This window comes from Crassostrea angulata, chromosome 5 (assembly GCF_025612915.1).
Source record: "Crassostrea angulata isolate pt1a10 chromosome 5, ASM2561291v2, whole genome shotgun sequence".
Taxonomy (NCBI): Eukaryota; Metazoa; Mollusca; class Bivalvia; order Ostreida; family Ostreidae; genus Magallana; species Magallana angulata.
In genome coordinates, this window is record NC_069115.1 from 49,939,371 (window position 1) to 49,960,500 (window position 21,130).

The 21,130-nt window shown below is 34.5% G+C and overlaps 2 protein-coding genes and 1 non-coding gene across 3 annotated transcripts; 2 read left to right on the top strand and 1 right to left on the bottom strand.

Annotated features, from left to right (window-relative positions):
• Positions 1-177: 177 nt before the first annotated feature.
• Positions 178-4,220, bottom strand: LOC128183306 (glycoprotein endo-alpha-1,2-mannosidase-like). Its single transcript, XM_052852263.1, has 4 exons — positions 4,091-4,220; positions 2,076-2,687; positions 1,536-1,645; positions 178-993 (listed from the first exon to the last, which is right to left on the bottom strand). Exons 2-4 carry the CDS (start codon positions 2,635-2,637, stop codon positions 292-294), a joined length of 1,374 nt encoding a protein of 457 aa, XP_052708223.1. The 5' UTR covers positions 2,638-2,687; positions 4,091-4,220; the 3' UTR covers positions 178-291.
• Positions 4,207-16,452, top strand: LOC128183305 (SR-related and CTD-associated factor 4-like). The gene is made up of 17 exons (XM_052852262.1): positions 4,207-4,362; positions 4,595-4,723; positions 4,826-4,987; positions 5,105-5,222; positions 5,475-5,659; positions 5,827-6,030; positions 6,577-6,632; positions 6,749-6,893; positions 6,991-7,244; positions 11,053-11,139; positions 11,273-11,364; positions 11,548-11,648; positions 11,778-11,885; positions 12,204-12,369; positions 12,512-12,676; positions 13,374-13,582; positions 13,774-16,452. Exons 1-17 carry the CDS (start codon positions 4,333-4,335, stop codon positions 15,304-15,306), a joined length of 3,744 nt encoding a protein of 1,247 aa, XP_052708222.1. The 5' UTR covers positions 4,207-4,332; the 3' UTR covers positions 15,307-16,452.
• Positions 16,453-19,498: 3,046 nt separating this feature from the next.
• LOC128186415 (U5 spliceosomal RNA) lies at positions 19,499-19,616 on the top strand. The gene has a single exon (XR_008243948.1). It is a non-coding gene; the product is annotated as a U5 spliceosomal RNA (small nuclear RNA).
• The last annotated feature ends 1,514 nt before the right edge of the window (positions 19,617-21,130 follow it).

Sequence of the window (21,130 nt, forward strand, 5' to 3'; positions counted from 1 at the left end):
AATTAGATTTGCTCCTGAAACCTTAACCTGAAATGTAGACAGTAGCTGAATGTACCTGTATCTTAATTTGTTGTAGTCAGCTGCTTTAAATAATAATGAATTATCTATATCTACATTTTCATATGTATGCTGCAAGTGTATTGACAATATTATCCATATAAAAAGTAAGTAAGACTGTTAAAATTAATAAAAATATTTTTATGGTACAGAAAATATTCTCATCATGACAATCAGTGCATTCATAATTCTTAAATACCCGGTATAAATAATAAAACACAAATCATTTGACACTCAGTCTTCTGATATGAATTTGGAGACATACTGTCGTGTTATATTGAGATAACACTGCGGCCCTTCAGGGCCATAGTCTATGTAAGTAAAAGAGTCTGTGGCTTTAGGAACAGCAGTTTCTATCTGAGTTCCCTCATGCCACTCGTTGAAAGACGTAATGGATATCATAGATGGGTTAATGTCTAGAGCTTTTTGGAGAGAATTTTTGTAATATCTTCCATCTTGACGAGACCGAGTGTTCTTGCCATTCCAGGGTCTGACCCTAGTGTCTATATACCCTGGACCTACACTAGGGACAAACATCAGTCTCCTCCCTCTGGCATATTTCCTTATCTCCCTCCAGTTCTTCCAAGAACTACCGTATGTAAATCCATCGGTAGCAAAGTACGTATAGTATCCATCAAACCCAGCACTTGCCACACTCTCTTTATGTTGTCTCTCCACAAGAAGTCCAAGGAATATTCCGTCGTATTCCGTGTTCCTGATAGATATAGATCCACCAGGAGTGAATAATTCGGCCCAATTGGAGGACTTGACTAGGTAAGAGTCATACATGTAGTATACAGGTAAGTGCTTCTTTTTAATCCTGTCATAGTGCCTGTAAAAACCTGGGTGTTTTCCATAAGTGTCAATGATATACTTAATGTTCGTTTTCAAAGTCTGATGATCTCTGCCTTTAAATGGTTCAATGTGAAATGCAACCTACAAAGAAAAAAAAAGCTTGAAACATTAAATGTCAAAAATTTTGAATATTCCTACCACTTGAGCGACTGTGACGTACATTTAATTATATGTTTCTGTCCGATTTTTGCAAAAAGAGAATTATTTGGGTTTTTTTGCATGCCTATATAATAATGTTATGCTGTTGATTACAGTGATCCACACTGAAAACAGAATCAGTTGGTATTATTTCCATGATACAGAATTGAGATGTATGCTTTTCTGAGAAATTATTATAAGGATGATAGTAAGTTTGTTGCAAATGATTTTAATTATGCTAATTACGTGTATTTGTAAAGTAAAATTAAATTACCCCCACACTGACATTGCTTGCATTTAACGGTACATGTATTATAAAATATAAGTTTCCTCATTATAATTATATGCATCAAAGAAATGATGGCTCTACAAAGTCTTTTGAATGAATTCATATGAATTCAAATATTAAAACTAAAAGATATGAGTGCCGTTTAGCTTGTACATAATTATATATAGTTACTTGTAAATAGCTTAATCAATTTTACCTTTAATTGATATTTATCAGCCAAATCCAATATCAGTGGAATCAGTTTATCTGGATTTTTTCCCTCGTTGTCAGCATCATTTGGAGGATACCATGACACAGCCAATACTCCTGTCAACAATGATTGGTTTATTTGATAACCAATATAAGGAATCAATTCATTTTCACTCAAACGGTCAACATGACCATACATGAGGTACATAATTATATTACACACAAATATTTACAAAATTTTATGTAGATATATAGTGTCAGAGGTACATGTACAGTAGAAATTAGAAGGAAAAAAAAATGAGAATTCAAAGAAGTACATATGTTCAAAGAGGACAGACTGATTCAAAAATATGTATATAAAATAGAGGTGAGGTTTTTTTTAATTTTTAAAGTTAATACTTATCCACAAAATTTAAAAACCTCAACATAAACAAATATTAGTTAAGCCATTTGACATTACAAAAAACTTTAACTTTTAAATACTGACTATAATAAATAGTCATCTCCTTTTCTGTAATATATTTTATTTAACCTGCAGACTTTATACCTGCTCCAGAGAGCTGAACCTGTTTCATGTGGTCCTCTACCACAACTGGGTCTCCAGAGCTGTATGGACCTAACTGGGGATAAAAGTTTGCACCGATGTCATCAGGGGGTTTGTGCTGTCCCGATGGCCATTTAGCTGCCTCAATTTTGTCCCAGTGAGGAAGATAGGGATGATTCCAGTGGAAGTATTTTCCATCTTGTTCTGGATTTCCATACCAAGGATAGTAGAAGATATGGACATCATAATTAACAGGGAGTTGAGTGGGTTCTGGAGTTTTAGACCCCTTTGTCAATACAGATTCTTGAACTATATTATTAGAATTCATTTGTTGTGGATTTTTCGAACTTGCTCTATATTCAGATTCTGGCTCCTGTAAAACTATTTTTTCATTTCGATTTTTATTTTTTGGTGCTTGGTTCTTTCCACTTTCATTTAAGTTCATTTTATTTGTTGTCCACTGCACATCCAAGTAATAAATGAATAGACATGAGGAGGCAATGAAGAGAATAAACACTAAAAGGGAGAGTTTAAAGACAGATACTCTTTGTCCACAAACTTTCATTTCTTCTTTCCGCTATTACCATGTTTTGTTGGTTTCCAATCAGATAACACCTAATGTGATAAAAAATCAAAAATCAGAGATATGGCAATTTAATGAACATGTACATTTATCTTTTTTTACCCAAAAGACCCAAACCCCAGCCTTTGAATCTAATAAATTTGTATCAAAGAATATGTATGTCAGAAATGTTTTATCATGTTAATGCGGAAATGATTACAAGCTGTGTGATTTGATCATTGGTGGTATCGTTCAGTATTGCAGTATTGTTGCAACGTGTAACTTGTTATTGTCATTTCCATTTTTACAGTCGTTTGACCAGTTCCGAATAGGGTACAGATTTGGAGGTGCTGTAAATGTTCCTGGGTGTTATTTTTAGATCTGATTTTTTGGCCGATATACACCATATCCCTGCTGACATAAATGCAATATTACTGCATTTAATTTTTTTAAAATAAAATTTTATTCTAACAAATTACGTGGGAAGCCATTTTACCAGTTGTGAATAAGCCGATGGGTTCCGAATAACATAACTGTTCTTATACATATGGAATGCAGATAAAAAAGTTTCGGCCCTAAAACTATTGATTGAACCTGTTGAATAACAGGTTTAATGCAAACATCTCAGTTATTTGTAATTTTTTAATAATATAGTTTGATTTGCACTGAAATGACACAAAATCACCGTAACAATAATTTAGCCTGGTTTCTAACATCTTGTCGCAATACAGTCGCAGCACCTCCACTTATCATTATTGTGGTAGAATATGATTTATCTAAGACGGAGGAAGACATTTAATGAATTCCAGAAGTATTTGTTTTAATCAATCCCTTCATTAAATCCTAAAACAGAGGGAAACAAATTGGGTATTCGGAACTCATAAAATGACGCTCAATAAAATTCTGCTTCCACTTGCGTTTTTATTTTATTTTTTATCCTGTTTGCTTTTGGGTATGTTAGAATACATACTAAACCTACATTTAAAAAAAGAAATCTTGTTACAAGTGAAAATTTAAGGCACCGACAGACGATTTTATGTGCATATTAGCGTTGCAATGACCTGGATTTATTACAAAGCGAAAGTAGGTCGAATAATCTAAGACCGATATCAAATACATGTATGACCGCAAAAAATGAAACTACAGCAGAATTCAAACAAGCATAAATACGTGTTTATATTAAAGGTATTGATTTTTCCTCCATGTTTTATTTCATTAATTTTTTGTTATTTAACTTCTGAACTATTCGGAACTGGTCAAAATTCGGAACTGGTCAAACGACTGTAGCATGTTTCGAGTTGCTTTTTGATGCAAAATTCGATAACATTAATCTGAAAAAGTAATTCTTTTAAGTCATAAGCTGCAGAGTTAAGATTTCAAATAAAACCGGTCTATTCTTTAGTTAATCGGGTTTTACTATTTAGTTTTGTTATCAAAATAAAAGTGTTCTACCAACCGGAAGTTAACGTTCTAGGTGAACACCGACCGAAATTGAAAGTACGCAAGTTTTAATTGGGTCCTTGGAATCCCTCCAGCCAATCGAACTCTACGTAACATTCCGTGATTGATATCTTCAGCGATTTGCCGCCATCTTGAAAAATAGCACGCCACACTTAGCTGTGGTAAAACAATATTAGTAAGCTAAAAGCGGAAATGTTTCCTTTGAAGTAAACTTTGCCGAAATCAACTTGGGGAAACATGGAGGCTGTACGAGCATTTAACAATGAGGTAATGTTTCTGATACAAGGCCATTTGCAGTTTTACTTTTCCTTTGAGTTGCCGTTCTTTCAAGTAGCACGCCGGCAGAGATCAATGACAATGTTTGTCCTTTGCTCGTTTTATCACTATACAAATTCATTGCAATCGCAGAGGTATGGATAATTCTGAAAAATGCATATGTAAATTTGATTGTGCTTGGTATGACCACAATGACAATAACTTTTCATTTTCTGGTTTACAGCTATCTTCATTGTACGAGACGAGGCCCCCTATTTCAAGGGCTAAGATGGCCAATGTTACCAAATGTGCAATCAAGGCTATCAAGTTCTACAAGCACGTTGTTCAAAGTGTTGAGAAATTTATTCTCAAAGTAAGCATATGAATGACATGTATTTTCCACGTCAACTTCGGCATGTATTTTTCATTATGAAGCTTTTCTAAAATGAGATTAACAATGATCTTTATCTTTCAGTGTAAACCAGAATATAAGGTCCCTGGACTCTACGTGATTGATTCCATTGTGCGACAGTCCAGACATCAGTTTGGTCAAGAGAAAGATGTATTTGCACCAAGATTTACCAAAAACATTGTTGCAACATTTCAAAATCTGTTAAAATGCCCAGCAGAGGAAAGGGTAATTGTATAGTAATATATCTCTGTGTTAAATAATCTATACTAATAGTTGTTTGCAACATGATTTAATTATAAATACTTATATTATGAAAGTCATTATGTTGATTTTTCTCTACAGAGCAAGGTTGTGAGAGTCTTGAATCTTTGGCAGAAGAACAGTGTTTTTCTAAGCGAAGTGATTCAGCCTTTACTAGACATGGCATCAGATCCAAATAACCAACAACATTCATTAGCTGGTATATAATATGTTTAAATTTGAGTTGAATGGTTTTTGAAAACAGGTAAACCAGGTTTGTTTGTTTCATACATTATATTTGCATCAAAGGCATCAAGGAATTCTATTTAAAAGTTCAAGTGTATTTGTTTATTTTCATGCACATTCATAATTCAATACCACATCTTAATGATTTATTAAGAAAGCTTTTAATACTGGTTGAAATTGTTTGCATGTAACATTTCAGTTGATATTTCTAATTATAATTTTGTAGCACAAAGGGCAGTTGACAGTGTTCTGGCATCTGGAGCTAAGCCTCATCACTCAGAGGGTGGACAAGACACATCAATGAACACCTCAATGCAGGCAGATGAAGGGGAGGAGAATGTAGAAAATTCACTCGCTGCCCAGACAGAAATGTTGAAGACAGTAACACAACTACTGCAACAGACTTCTCAGGTATAGGAAAAAAAGAAGGCAAAATGAATAACAAGATAATATGTGTCTAATATTATTTCACGTTTTTGTAATCAAAAGAAAGAAATAGCTTAAGTATGTGTATATTTTATGATTTGTAATGTTATGTTATCTTTTCGCAAATAAATTGATAAATTAATCTCCTTCAGGGTTCCACCAGCCTGAGTGCACAACAACAACAGTTGCAGCAGCTACAGCTCCTCCAGCAGCAGCTGATTCAGCACACCCAGCTAATGCAACAGTCCCAGCAGGGCACCCCTGTCATAGACAGCAACCTGTTGTCCCACATCCAGACCCTGACTAACCAGCTCCTCAAGTCCGGCGACAAACCACCGGAGCCAGGCTTCAACAGGGTACGGAAACAGATTCCATGTTGTTGCTGAACATACATTAATAGCTTTCATACTGCACTATTCTGAGGCCTGTTCTGCAGAATTGATGCTTGCTAGCATTTGCTAAAATTCCCTAAACTTTTAAAACATATTTTGGCAGGTGCCCACCTGCTCTGCTGAGCACACCTCTAGTCTACATTTATTGCATTCATGCTTTACTGTTTTGGTCTGTGTTGTCAGATTTTACACACAGAAATTTTCACACTGGAATTAAGAAATACAGTAAAACACGCTTATAACGAAGTCCCAGGGGCGGACAATTTTACTTCGTTATAAGTGTAATTTGTTAGATCTGTCCAGATCACAACATGAAATAAAGTCACAGGGAAGAAACATCACTTCACTGTAAGCGTGTATTCATTATAAGTGTGTTCGCTATAACCGTTTTTTACTGTGTATATTTTTTCATGCACATTTAGGTTAAATTTTAGAAGATATTCATACATTTGCTAGAAGAGGAAAAATAAATGAAGATGTTATATTTATTGAAATATTTTTTATTTTTAGAAGCTACTAGATTTTGACTATGGAGAAAGTGATGATGAGGATGCAGGCCAACATGGGTATGTTCTTGAAATAAGAATGAACTCTAAATTTTGGCTTAGATGCTTTTATACATAAAGAAAATTCAAATGTCCATCAATGTTGATTTATTATGATTAAGATATTCATTCTTCAGGCAATCACAGCCCAGCATGTTGAATGAAACACACATGATGCAACAAATCCAGCAGCTCTCACAGACAATCCAGAAAAGTGAAGAACTGAACAGACAGAAAATACTGCAGCAACAACAGGCAGAGTTTGATCAGCAGATCGGACATGTATGTGCTCCTTTGAACTTCAAATTCATATATATCAATATATTAAAACATTTTTAAAAACCTTCAATACAACTTTCATTGATGCTGTTTTCTTCAGATGGGAGGCATGCCCCCTCAGATGCATATGCAGCATGATCCTCTTCATCACCAGATGGCTCATCAGATGCCCCCGGGGTATGGCCATGTAATGCCCCCTGACCAGGCCCAGCAAATCTTTCCCCCACAGGACATTGATGAGAGACCACACCTGCCCCCTGTCCCCCCTCCGGATGAGGAGGACGACCAGAGGGACCGTAGAGACAGGGAGGACAGGAGACACCGGCGATCCAGGCACGATAGATCTAGGTCAAGGTCAGTGAAGGACACTCGAGATGTTCATAATTTTAAGATGATGTTTCTTGATAGATTATTTCTTCTTTTTTTGCATTTAACCTGTTAATGACTTAAAAATTCATGGTGCATTACAGGGCTGTTTTTGGAGTTAAAATATTTTGAATAATGCAATGCAAAATGCTATAAAATACTTGATAATGAAGTCATTGTTTATATTTTCAATTGAAACTACATATCCTAACAGAAAAATATGAAAATATAATTTTGGAATTATGGACTGGAAATATTCACAATTTCAAAGATAAGCAAAATAAAAAAGAATGGACCATAGGTGGCATCCAACATTAATAATAGATTATGCTCTATTTGAGGATAAATCGCGAGTCCTTGTTATCATAGCCGATTTTGCGAAAATCTTGCACTACATTCATGCGCTAATGAAAATAGTGCGTGTATTAACCTTTTTTAGCTCACCGAGACGAAGTCGGGGGGAGCTTATGCTATACCCTCGGCGTCGGCGTCGGCGTCCGGACCTGGTTAAAGTTTTTGTTGCAGGTCCTGTATCTAACTTATTACTTGTCCTATCTTCACCAAACTTGCATGAATGATGCATCTGGACCTACTAATGGACTTGAGAGACTTGGATGCTGAATCTGGGCCATGAATTTCAGATGCTGGAGGAGGTTAAGGTGTTTGGAGCAGGTTAAAGTTTTTGTTGCAGGTGCCCTTTGATAGCCATTTCTAAGTTACTACTGGTCCAAACTTCACCAAACTTGCATAGATGGTGTGTCTTATGATACTGATGCACCTGACAGGCTTGAATGCTGAATCTGAGCCTTAGGTTTCGGATGCTGGATGAGGTTAAGGTTTTTAGAGCTGGTTAAAGTTTTTGGAGCAGGTGCCCTCTGATGATTATATCTTACTTACTACTGGTCCTTACTTCACCAAACTTGCATGGATGGTGTGTCTTATGATACTTTTGCACCTGACAGGCTTGAATGCTGAATCTGAGCCGAAGGTTTCGGATGCTAGATGAAGTTAGGTTTTTCGAGCAGGTTAAAGTTTTTGTTGCAGGTGCCCTTTGATAGCCATTTCTAAGTTACTACTGGTCCCAACTTCACCAAACTTGCATAGATGGTGCGTCTTATGATACTGATGCACCTGACAGGCTTGAATGCTGAATCTGAGCCATAGGTTTCGGATGCTGGATGAGGTTTAGTTTTTTTGGAACAGGTCACATGTTTAATATATGTAGGTAATAGCACTATTTCAAACTTGCATATATGATCTAACTATAATATAAATGAATGGCAGAGGTAGCTTCAGATGCAGAGCCTGATCTCCATTATCAAGGATGCTAAAAAATATATCTTAGTTATTTCTGGTCCTAACTTCACCAAACTTGCAAGGATGGTGCGTCTTACGATACTGATGCACCTGAAAGGCATGAATGCTGAATCTGAGCCATAGGTTTCGGATGCTGGATGAGGTTAAGGTTTTAAGAGCTGGTTAAAGTTTTTAGAGCAGGTGCCCTCTGATGATTATATCTTAGTTATTACTGGTCCTTACATCACCAAACTTGCAGGGATGATGCATCTCATGATACTGATGCATCTGACAGGCTTGAATGCTGAATCTGAGCCATAGGTTTCGGATGCTGGATGAGGTTTAGTTTTTTGGAACAGGTTACATGTTTTATAGATAATAGCTTGCATAATTGATTTAACTATAATATAAATGAATTGCAGAGGTAGCTTCAGATGCAGAGCCTGATCTCCATTATCAAGGATGCTAAAAATTCTCCTACCTCACTCAAACCTGCTTGATAGATGTGTTTGTTGTTAAATGATTTAACATGATTCCTATGATATAGTATTCTATGATATGATACACTATTGTTTTATATGATACAATGTAATATCATACATTATATTGTAAAAAGTTATATGATATGATATGATATTGTATCAATTTTTTTGTACATTATTATATGATATTGTATTATGATATTGTTATGTATAGTATTGTATATTATTATACAATATTGTAGAATATGATATTGTATAATATATTATTTTATCGAATGATATTGTTTCATATTATATTAAAATATATGATATTGTATCATATGATACGATATTGTATATTATAATTATAGCATATCGTATGATACAATATTGTATAATATGATATTGGTTTATATAATATATTGTTATATAATACATGAAATTGTATTATATGATATTATAAGATATCATATAATATGATATTGTATAATATGATATTGTATCATATGATATGATATTGTATAAAATGATATTGTATTATATAATATCGTACTGTATCAGATGACATTGTATCATATGGTATGAAACAATGTTTTATCAAATTATATTGTATCATATGATACAATATTGTGTATTAAATATGATACAATATCATACAATACAAAATTATACTATATTATACAATATTATATCATATGTTACAATATTCTGATGTATTATGTGATATGATATAGTATCAAATAATGCTATATTGTATTTATATTAGATATTATGATATTGTATTATGTGATTAAATACAATAATGTATAACACGATACAATGTCATATTATATGTTACAAAATCATATTGCATCAATATTTATTACAGTATTATATTGTATTTAATGATATATATTGTAAGTATCATTGGATGCAATATCATATTTTATATTATTGTATTGATAAACATTGTATCTTATAATAATGTATGAAATGAACATAGGATTATCATACAATTTTTTTACATATGATATACGATATTGTGTCAAAACAGTATCCATGAATATCCAAGATCATTAACTATGATTTTCATATCATATGATAAAGGTGGTTTTAAAGGTGATGCCTCATAAAGTTGATGCCTCGTCTCGGTGAGCTTTGTAATCTGTGATTACCTATGTTTGTTTGCGTGATTGCCAACTTGAAATGGTTAAACAATCTTATCTTTTTTTCACATATATTTTTAAATTTTTTCTTGATGTTAAAAAATAAAACAAATCAAAGTAGTTCTTGTTCAATCGCCGCCCATGAATTCGACAACTTACACAGGGAAAACCTTGTTCCATATTAAGCGTAAAATCTATTTTTAGAAAAAACCATGCTCGCGAAGCGAGAAGACCCTTGCTGTCATCGGATCTCTTGGAGTGGATTTTGAGCACAAACGTGAATTGATAATGTGCGAATTAAAGCAAATAGCTCTTATTTCTTCGTCCTTGAAAAATACTGGTCCTTTGTCTCTATCCTACGATATTATGCATTGCCAGTCTGGCAAGCATTGTCAGTCTATCATTGAAATATCAACAGAACATGTTGAATCAAAGTACTGAAAGTACTGACACAAGTTGATGATACAGGAATCAGACATTTATTGACCCTTTTCTGCTTTCAACATGCAGAATTTGAAATAATCATGAATTAAGTGTAGAAGTATTTTATTATCACTGGCTACAACATATCAAAGATAAAAAAAATCATGAATCGTGAAAGATAATTTTTTAGATAAATAGGATATCTAAATATTATTATCATATAATTTAATATGATAAAGCTGGTTTAATAAAGGTGATGTCTACCACAATGAGCCTGTAATCTTTGTTCACATATGTTTAATTATTTACAAAAGACAGAATTTTTTTTTGTATTACTAACAATGTAATAAAAACAAATACATTAAAATATTGACATGTTCACATCGAGTCAACTCTTAGGCCCTTCAGGCCTTTGATTAAATCTTTGACATAAAATTCTTATATTTTGAAACTTTAAAACTTTTCTTGTAGAACACCAAAGAAAAGGAGAAGATCCAGATCAAAGTCGAGAGATCGTCGTAGAAGGTCAAGGTCAAGAGACAGGCATAGGAGATCCAGGTAATTATGATATTGGATATACATGTACTTGTAAGTTGGAACAGGCCCAGATTTTCTCTAGCTGTTTATAATTGATAAAAATATAAAGATCAGGTAATAAGTGTGAAAATTATGTTGTATATATATGTTTCAGGTCCAGAGATCGAGAAAGGGACAGGCAGAGAGAAAAAGAACGAGAAAGGAGGAAGAAGGGACTACCAGCAATGAAGGACCAGTGCTTGTCTAGTAAGTATGATTTACTTACACTGCCATGTCTTTATAAACATCTGGTTTATTAACAATGGTAGTTGAAAGTAGCTACATCATGTATTTATTGATTGTCTCTCATTTATGTACTTGCTCCTTCACACAGCTTTGTGGATTTTACAATACTTCCTGCAACAGAATGTTACAATTTTTTCATTGCAGTATGTTCAACCACTCTGTTCATTGGAAAGATTTCCAAAACTACGTCAGAAGATGAACTGCGAGCAGAACTTGAAAAGTATGGCAGTTTGGAATCCATAAATGTAAGATTTTCTATGAGTCATTATTAATGAGTAAATGTGAATACCAAGATCATATTCCTTTCATTGACATAGAGTACTCTTCATAATGTTATTTGATGTTGTGATGTAAGATTAATTACTCCTATATAGATGATCCCGCCCCGAGGATGTGCATTTGTTTGTATGACTCGCCGTAAGGAGGCAGCTAAGGCTGTTGACAGAATGAAAGGAATGCTGTTCAATGGTAGTGAACTGAGGGTAAGGAATATTAATTTGAAATCAGAATTCAGAATACAACAGGTTTGATATAATGGAAAACTTCTATGCTAGTGTTTCTGCAATGGCACCACAAGCTCAGCATATTTTGTTGTGATACGTGTTTTAAACATTGCGAAAGTAAAGACAGCTTCCTCTTTCAAGCTTTTCTGATACCAAAGTTTGATCATAAAGTGACTGTAACATCTGTCTAATTATTTTGATTTTAGCAATTCTTAATTTTTATACATCAAAACATATATGATTATTATGTGTTTTAATGTTTAATGTTGATTGTAATGAGGGTTTTTCTTAATACAGGTTGCCTGGGCTCCAGGCATTGGGGTCAAGGAGTCTGCATTCAAGGACAAATGGGATGTTGAGGTCGGGGCGACCTACATCCCTTGGAGCTCTCTACCTGAGGATCTCTCCAGTCTGATTGATGGTGGCATTATAGATGAAGATTCATTGCCTGAAAATCTTAAAGGTTTGAACCAACTTACATTTTTTAAAGAAATCAGCACACAAGTATAAAACAGGCACTTCGAGTCCTGAATAAATATTTTGAACTGGTATCCTTTTTAGTGCTCATTGCTGTAATTTTCAGTAATTTATGCTTTTGCTTCTAGGAATAACTTTAGGGAGAGAAAAGCCTGATGCACAGGATGAGCCCCCACAACCACTGATGAACAGCACCCAGATGCCTCACACTCAGGTCCAGCCCCTCCAACCAGTCAACATGCCTCCTGGGGGGCCTCCCCCAGGGACCATGCCACCTCCTCTACCTGGTGCAGGTACATCAATTGTTTTTAAATGCGATTAAGAGAAATCAGTTCATGTTTAATTGTGATGAATAATATTTTAATCCATATGTAGCATTTCTATAGTCTGTCCCAAGATATTTATGCAGCACATTTGACCGATTTTTAATAAAATTACACATACCTGTGAAAGAAGTTCAATTGAAATCGATGAAAGGGGGAAATTTCCAAGGTATCTTCATTGACACCTTATCATTTTTCACTCATAAAAGTTCACGGAATTGAAAACAGATTTCTTATGGCGATTTATAATGGGGATTCTTTACATCTTTTCTCCATTCAGAAGTCACTCTGAATACCTCGCGCAATTTTTCAACATTATAATCTGGGTCTGCTGCAATACAAAATCCGGGTAGACATCACATTTTTTTATCCGTGTATTAAAACCTGATAAGCTATAAGGGGCATTTCAACAGAGAAATCTTGTAAATTTTTCATACTTTTGAATGAACATCATTTAAACCCTGGGGTATTTATGAATATCTAGTAATTAAGCAAAATGTGAATCCAGAATATCTTGGGACAGAATATACTAGGTTTGAATCTAAATGTAAAATCAATTACAGAGACAAGAATAAATCTATTTGAAAGGTTCTTTTTGATTTGTACATTTTATTTAATGATATATTTGATGATAATTTCATTGTGAATTCTTTTGCTGCCTCTTTAGGTGTAATGCCCCCAGGAATGTTGCCAAGAATGGGCATGATGCCCCAGATGATGGTACAGGGAGGTATGCCCCCACCCCAGATGTCTGGAATGCCCCCTGTTGTTCCCTCAGTCTCAATGACCATGAGCACAGGAATCCCCCCAGTCCCTGGTCAGGCGGGAATGATCCCACTTCCTGCTGGAATGCCACCAGGAGGAATGCCACAAGTGGTTAGTTTAGTTCTTGAAAACATAATTTCATGGTTATTTATATTTTTAAAAATGTCCTGAAAAGAGTGAAATTTTAAAATTTGACAGAAGCAATTGAATGGTACTAATTTCATTCTTAATATGTAGCTTTGATTTTATGATGCAATAAAAGTTAATGAAATGTTAATAGGAACTGATTTTCTGTTTTGTAGGTACGTCATCCTGCCACAGTGGTCAGCACTGGAGTACAGTTCTCACAGAACATGACAATGGGAACTCAACCCATGATGGCAGTTCAGCGTCCAGGACTCCCTCCAGGGGCTGCATTTCAGAGGTTTTCAATGCCACCTCAGGGATTTCTTAGGCCCCCTCAGCCAAACTTTGACCCAATGAAGCCTTCAATGCCACCAAACCGACCTCCGTTTGACATGATGCAAGATTCCAAAGACAAACCACCATTGCCTGGTCAAGACTGGCAGCAAAAACCTGACTTTGACACAAGTGAAAATATGGACCTAGATGAACGTGATTCAAAACCAGAAAAAAAATCTAGGTTTAGTGATGCAACCCCACCTGACAGTTTTAGTCAGGGTGGTCCCCAAATGGGGCCAGGAATGGGGATGATGGGACAAATGAGACATCCAATGGGAGGAGGAATGGGTCCATCTGGTGGAATGAGGGGACCCAGACCTTTAATGGATGCTGGAGGCCCTCCGAATATGGGGCCTAGAGGGCCACAAGATGGACAGAGATTTAATTCTCCCAACATGATAGGAGGCCCACAGAGAGGGGGATTTGGCGGTCCGGGGGGTCCACCAGGATTCAGAGGCAATAGACCATTCCAAAGATTTCCTGGACAGTTCATGAGGCCTGGATTTAGGGGGCCTCCAGGTGACATGATGAGACCTCCATTTGATGGTCCTGGGGGTGAGGAAGGAAATGAAATGGACAATCCTCCTGATGACCACGAAAGTGATCACAAACGTAGGAACTCTGGGGATCGCTGGAGAGACGACCGGGACGATGATCGGGATGGAGACTACAGGGATTACAGGAGGGACGACTGGAGAGGAGGCCGGGGCAGAGGCAGGGGCAGGGACTTCGGTGGCCGGGGAGGAGGGCGCCGTGACTTTGACCGGCGAGACAGAAATCGGGATGACCGTGGGGGAAGGGACAGAGATTATGACAGAGGGGACAGAAGGAATAGAGATAGAGAAGACAGATATAGAGACAGGGATGACGGTTTCCGTGACAGGAACAGGGATCGAGAAGATAGAGGGGATTGGCGTCATAGAAACGATGATGACAGGAGCAGCAGTAGAAAGGAGGCCTCTGCCTGGGGCAGTGCCTTGGAAGAAATGATGAAAACTGTTGTGATTCCACCACCAGGTGACGGAAACGCAGAGCAAACAGATGACAAAGGACCTACAGAAGAAGCAGCTCCTGCTCCCCCGGTCACTATTCCAGCGGTTCCAGTCCCTCCCACTCTGGAGGAACCGGCCAGCGTGGGAGACAACAATAGTGAAGAGGTCAGTGGTGGAGGGAACAGTAGCGAAGCAGAGTTTGTTCCTCCTGTAGCACCTGCGCCACCAGCTGATGACATTGTTAAACATAACGGACCAGAAGTGACAAGTGATAGTGTTCCTAACGGGGAGGATATAATCCCTCCCGCTCCTGAACCCGAGATTGTGACAGAGAAAAAAGAAAAAGTGCCGGATGATTTAGAGGAGGGAGAGATTGAGTGATGCTTGTGTGCATTAGGTTCATCTTTCAGTTCTTAGGTCTTATTATGCAGCATGGTGTCAAGATTTTTATGATCTCCTTCATAGTTTTGTGAAGTTTGGATACTTGTTCATATGCAGTTCATACTTACTGTTTTTTAACAAGCAGATGTTTGAATTAAGATTAATTATTAATGAGCCATTAAGTAAAATGTGCCATTGTAAATCTGCAAGATAAATGCATTCTTGTAAGCACCAAGTGGAATTTGATTATAAAAAAAAATTGTGTATAGAATCTGATATTCAAGCATTTTAATTAAGGAAGGTTTCATTTGATAAATCCCCAGCAATGTATTTGAATTACCGTAGGTGTATGCTTTACATTTCTTGCAAACAGGAACATATTTATTGTTATAAAGTGCATTAAGAAGCCACTTTACTAAAATCCTGTTGTTTGACAATTACATTAAAGTATTCCAGATGTTGTTGAGTTTTCCACATGTAAATTGTGTCATTTTTATTCTGTTCATACACACCAATTTTATATAATGATGTGGCGAACTTATTTTTTACCAAGTTGAATGTTGTATGGAGACTAGTGAATGGTGTGTAAGGATTGGATATTTTGTGCAAGGGTGTGTTAAAGAGATGTGTGCTCAAATGGGTGGTTATTTACAAACCACATAAAATAAAAAATAACTAAACAAATTCTGTGCTTGACTTTGTACACTTTTTTTCCTCTCATCTGTTTACATTTTGCTGGCATTATTCATTAATTGTTATAGTATTCACTTTCCACTCAAGAAAATCTGAATCATTGGAGTTGGAATGTTACAAATCTACTTAAAGCTTCTCAAAGTGAAGATAAAAATATATTAGGAATGTAAATTCCAGAGAAATTTCGGTTTGTGAAATAAGTGTTCTATTACGTGGTTAGAGTTGAGATGTATCATGTTAGATGAGTTAGATGAGTTATTACAAGAACAGGTAATGTAATCTACAAAAAGAGGAGTTGAGAATGGAAGAATCCTAGCCGGAAGTGCACCAGACAGGAAATAGCAGACCAGCGGATGTGAACGGTTTGTACCGTGGACTTGACTATTATAGATGATTTAATGTTTTGTAGCTTGTTTTGATATGTGTAAATAATCATGTGGTATCCATTCAAAATTAGTGTTTCTTTTCTGTTTGAAAGGAGGTTTGTAAAGTCTGCTTTACAAAGTGCATGAGGCGTCCATATATAATGGAGATTTAATATGTTGCTAGATGAAGTAGGTCTACAATAATATTAATTTATATCGTATAACAACGATAAAAGCCAAACTGCTTCTTATAAAGTGACGATATGATTTGTAAATATGCTTTTTAGAATTTTATTTTGGTCCCAGGCGTAATGCCAGCGAACCCAAGAAAATTAAAAACCTTGATTGACCTAGGAAAAAAGTATAGCTTGTGAATTAATAACTGAGTTGTTCCTCTTTAGACAGTAAGATGCGTTCTAAAGGGGGAACTTTAATTTTTTGTGTAAAATTTCTTCGATATCGTTGCCATTTGTTAATTCTTTAAAACTACAATTACAAACAAATATGATATATTTATTTTGTTAAACAAATTTATAATAATATTAATTTGTTATTTCCTGATATTGATTTATTTAAATATATTAGCAAATTCTCAAAACTCGTATATTCGTTAAGTAGTTATTTTGTATATAAACTCTGAAGACCTTTGTTGGGATAAGCTATGTCAAAAAACGGAAAGGGTTTTAATTAATATTTGGCGGCCTACTCTAAATAGGGCAATGGGATGTAAAAATATAGAGAGTAAATTTCCATTACTTAGTGCTATCGTCGCTTGCCATAGTACTATGGAACATGAGAGTCAATCATTAAATATATCGAAAGTTACATTTCTGTGTAAAAATTTCAAATACTGAAAACAAACAAAACCCCTTCCTTAATGATAAATGAAAATGACTTATACCATTTCCAATCTATTATACAAAACCAAAACCCATCTTCATCTGGTCCTTTCCGTCCAACTCATATGAAATCTCTGTAAATTTATATGCAAACCCTTTACCTGCAGACTTAGTGGTACCGTGTTTCTAGATGTTTTTCAACATATCGCTTCTTCCTACCCTTCGACTTATGACTTACGTACACACTGGTGGGATATCAGATCACCAACCCTCTCTGCGGACCTTTGTGCTATGACAGATGATATATATTCTGCCTTCTAGGTCTAAGGACGTAACTATTTCAAATGGTTGCAAGAAAAATATCTGCGGGCACTTAGATTATTTAACTTAGATACATCCGAGATATTGCTACAAGCTATAACCAAATCAAATGTTTGCGTCATAACGTAATTTTAATTTAACCTGCGTAGTTTTGTGCCGATGGACCCCACGCCCCCTTTTTCAATATTTATTTTTAAATATTTATGCTTTGATTTATAACTATATCTGTTGCGTGTATGTATAATTGTATGTTCTGAAATAATCCCCATATGAGGAAAATAAAGTATTAATGAATGAATGAATACACTAAAATGTTAGTGTAATTTTAAAGGGTTTATCAAATGGATAAGATTAATCATTGTAATTAAAAATAAAATAAAAATGGTTTAATAGAGGTGTTATCAATCAAAATTATGGATTATGGTTATGGATGGACTACCTTAAAATTAAATCTATAATAAAACAAAAAAAAATTACTATTCTCAAGAAAATTCTTTTGCGTTCATTGCACTTGTACAGTAGATTTCAATAAATCACTATAAAATGTTATAAATCTAGCTATTCTTTATTTTATTAATCAACATTATGATTACCGTAATCAGTTAACACTCTCCATTCAAAAAGTACCGAGCAAGCATCAGTGATATACCACCGTGCACGGGCAATGAAATGAAATTTTGTGGTAATTTACCCAAATTTGGAAGTTAGAATACATGTATCTGGTTTCTCTATATTGATTAAATAATAGTTTATGGCAAAACAAATCTTATCTGAAAAATTTAGGCAGATCAGATGGTTAATTTGTATTAGGAATATTTGAAAAGATTTCTTTCAGTGTTGAAATAAAAGTAAAAATCAAGTTGAATTTTCTGTTTCTCTCATTTTTATCTTATTTTTCCTTAGTTATTTTTATGAAATGGTAAAATGAATTTTTTAAAAAACTTGATATATTTTTAGTATCATGATCGATATAGCAATTATAAATACAGTACAAATCACTTTAATTTTAACCCCTCTAATCAGTGAATCACAAAATGAGCATCTACGCTAGCCAAGCGTTTTGGATCCACTCTGTCCCCCCCCCCCCCCCCCCCCACACACACACAAAGTGAGGAGAGTGCGGATCAGAAACCCTTGACTTGGGAAGATGCAAAATGAGTGCAATTAAATTAATTTCTGAGGGCAGTGGTATCAATATCAAATTTTAAACACATTTTATAGGTTCGAGAGTTGTTTCAAATTTGAACACTCGTGAATTTTGTTTATTACTTTAAATTACATGCATTTGATATAGCGAAGGAAATTGTGGACCCACCCCTGTGTCCCTGAAAAATGTGAATGTTTTCTTGAAATAATTGAGAACACTATACAAATAACTGAGTTATTTAAGAATTTGTACTTACATTTCATTTCTAATAATTTTTAAAGCCTGCGTAAGTGTCATATTGTAAATTTTGAATTAACTGGGTGGGTGTAAATACAAAATTGACATCGTTGTCATGTTGTAATTTTTGTATTTACATCCACCCAGTAAATTCAAAATTTACAACATGACATAAGTATGCCTGTAGTTGACAGATAATAAAATGGTTCATTCGCTCCTGTAACATTCCTTTACTTGTAATGTACATGTATTTGTACGGGTTGATTAATGCGTGTACGTACATACAACACGTGCGCAGGAGTTGTATCTTGCCCTTGTATTAAAAGAAGAGTTATTTCCCTTTTAAAACAAAACTACATTTTCTTCTAAAAGAGGATGGTTTTTAAAGATTACAGTTAAGTTTATTCTTTATGTGAAATAAATTTTAAACAACATTAACAAATAATATGAAAACAATTCGTTTTTATTATAAAACGAACAAAGCAATCTTCCTTTTAATCATAACAATCCTAAAAAAATATCCAAACACCTGTTCACCATACTAATCTTTAATAATTTATTTATATAGTATTCATTTCACCTTCACATGATTACTCTGGTTTCTCTTCAATCCACGCTTAAATCTTTCGCCTTTTACTAAAGATTTCCGTGGAGAGGAACATTAAATGAGTCTATAGACTTATTTTTGTAACCCTACCTCGGTAGGGTAATAAACAACCAAATAAAAGATCTGCAATACACTCTAATACATACATGGGACGTGCTATCCCTCACAGGTGGCGGATACACTATACACACGTATGGGACACACGTGCTATCCCTCACAGGTAGAGGATTCACTACACACACATACGGGACACACGTGCTATCCATCACAGGTAGCACATGGAAGGAAAATACTACGATGTTTTTAAAACGAGGTCATGTACGAACATTTACTTTACAATCTATTATAGCTTAACATTGACATGTTGCTGAAAATGCCATAATCTCAAAAATAATACTGTACGTTCTGTATAAAAATTTCTTCCAAGAAATACTGAGCATAGCTATAAGGCTTGAACGTTATATGAAAGATAACTTTAAACGATTTATTAACCAAAAGCAGAAAAAACTCAGCATATTTAATATTAAAAATGTCCTCATTTTATTTCAATGAAAAAATCTCTAAATTAAATTCTTTCTATTAGGAGCTCTCAAAACATTTCAAAATTGATATTTTGAAGCCCTTCATTAATTGTGGATAGCTGAACATCCTGGTTATGAGGTCAACTGTGTTGTTATGATAAATAATTTGTTTGCTTCCAGGAAGATGGATTCTGTATATTAACCTTTGTGCAGGAAACTTTTTACATAATTTAAAATATAAATTATCTATTAGACCAAGTACCAACCTTGTAACAGTACATGTATATGTATACTATACATGTATTTTGTTTAGTTTCCATTTTTTTCAAAATTTCAAACTCTTATATTAAGTTTAAAGTACCTTGTTAATTGAAGAAAATAAAAACAAAAGAACAAGGGAGGATAATGAATTCATTTAAATTAAATCAATATTGTACAAATTATACTGCAGTTAACAAGTGAATGATTAAAATGCATTGTGAAGTTATAATGTGCATCGGTAAAATGTCCAATATATTTTTAAACAAATCAACAAGCATTTACACATGTAGAATAGAGATAAACCTAAAAACTATTTACAGGTAATTTTGTTGCACCAAAATTTCACCTCAAGAGGATTAAAACGAATGATTTTATACAAAGAAAAATAATTTTAGTTTATACATCGGGTAACAACCTATTCATCATCAACTTGGAAGCCAGAACTTGAGTTTTGTACAAATATTAAGAATTAATGATAAAACTTGAACTCTGACATTCTTTATAAAGGTTTTGTCTATAAAAGAATTATACAAAGAATTTTTTTTTTTAAAAAGTATGGACAATCAGTACTAATCATTCATATTTATGTAAATGAACACATTAAAATTGCTGAAATCCAGATCTACAGTATAAAATATGAAATTCTAATTTGATTAAAATAAACACATGCAAAAACTTTTAAAAAATAAGTTGATGTAAAAAAAAAAAAACACCCAAAACAAAAAAACATATTAAAACATTATTATTTATGCTCTGAAATATTCAAATTTGAATAATCAACAACACAATATGAAATAGGAATAAAAAGAAAATTTTTAAAATAAATCCACCTT

What these genes read in the sequence shown, in the direction of transcription:
- LOC128183306 (XM_052852263.1), bottom strand. Translation starts at nt 2,637, where the DNA reads ATGAAAGTTTGTGGACAAAGAGTATCTGTCTTTAAACTCTCCCTTTTA. An exon ending in GGTTCAGCTCTCTGGAGCAG is followed by an intron (nt 1,646 to 2,075) that starts GTATAAAGTCTG and finishes CATTGTTGACAG; the next exon opens with GAGTATTGGCTGTGTCATGG. An exon ending in CTGATAAATATCAATTAAAG is followed by an intron (nt 994 to 1,535) that starts GTAAAATTGATT and finishes TTTTCTTTGTAG; the next exon opens with GTTGCATTTCACATTGAACC.
- LOC128183305 (XM_052852262.1), top strand. Translation starts at nt 4,333, where the DNA reads ATGGAGGCTGTACGAGCATTTAACAATGAG. An exon ending in TACTGCAACAGACTTCTCAG is followed by an intron (nt 5,660 to 5,826) that starts GTATAGGAAAAA and finishes AATCTCCTTCAG; the next exon opens with GGTTCCACCAGCCTGAGTGC. An exon ending in CGGAGCCAGGCTTCAACAGG is followed by an intron (nt 6,031 to 6,576) that starts GTACGGAAACAG and finishes TTTTATTTTTAG; the next exon opens with AAGCTACTAGATTTTGACTA.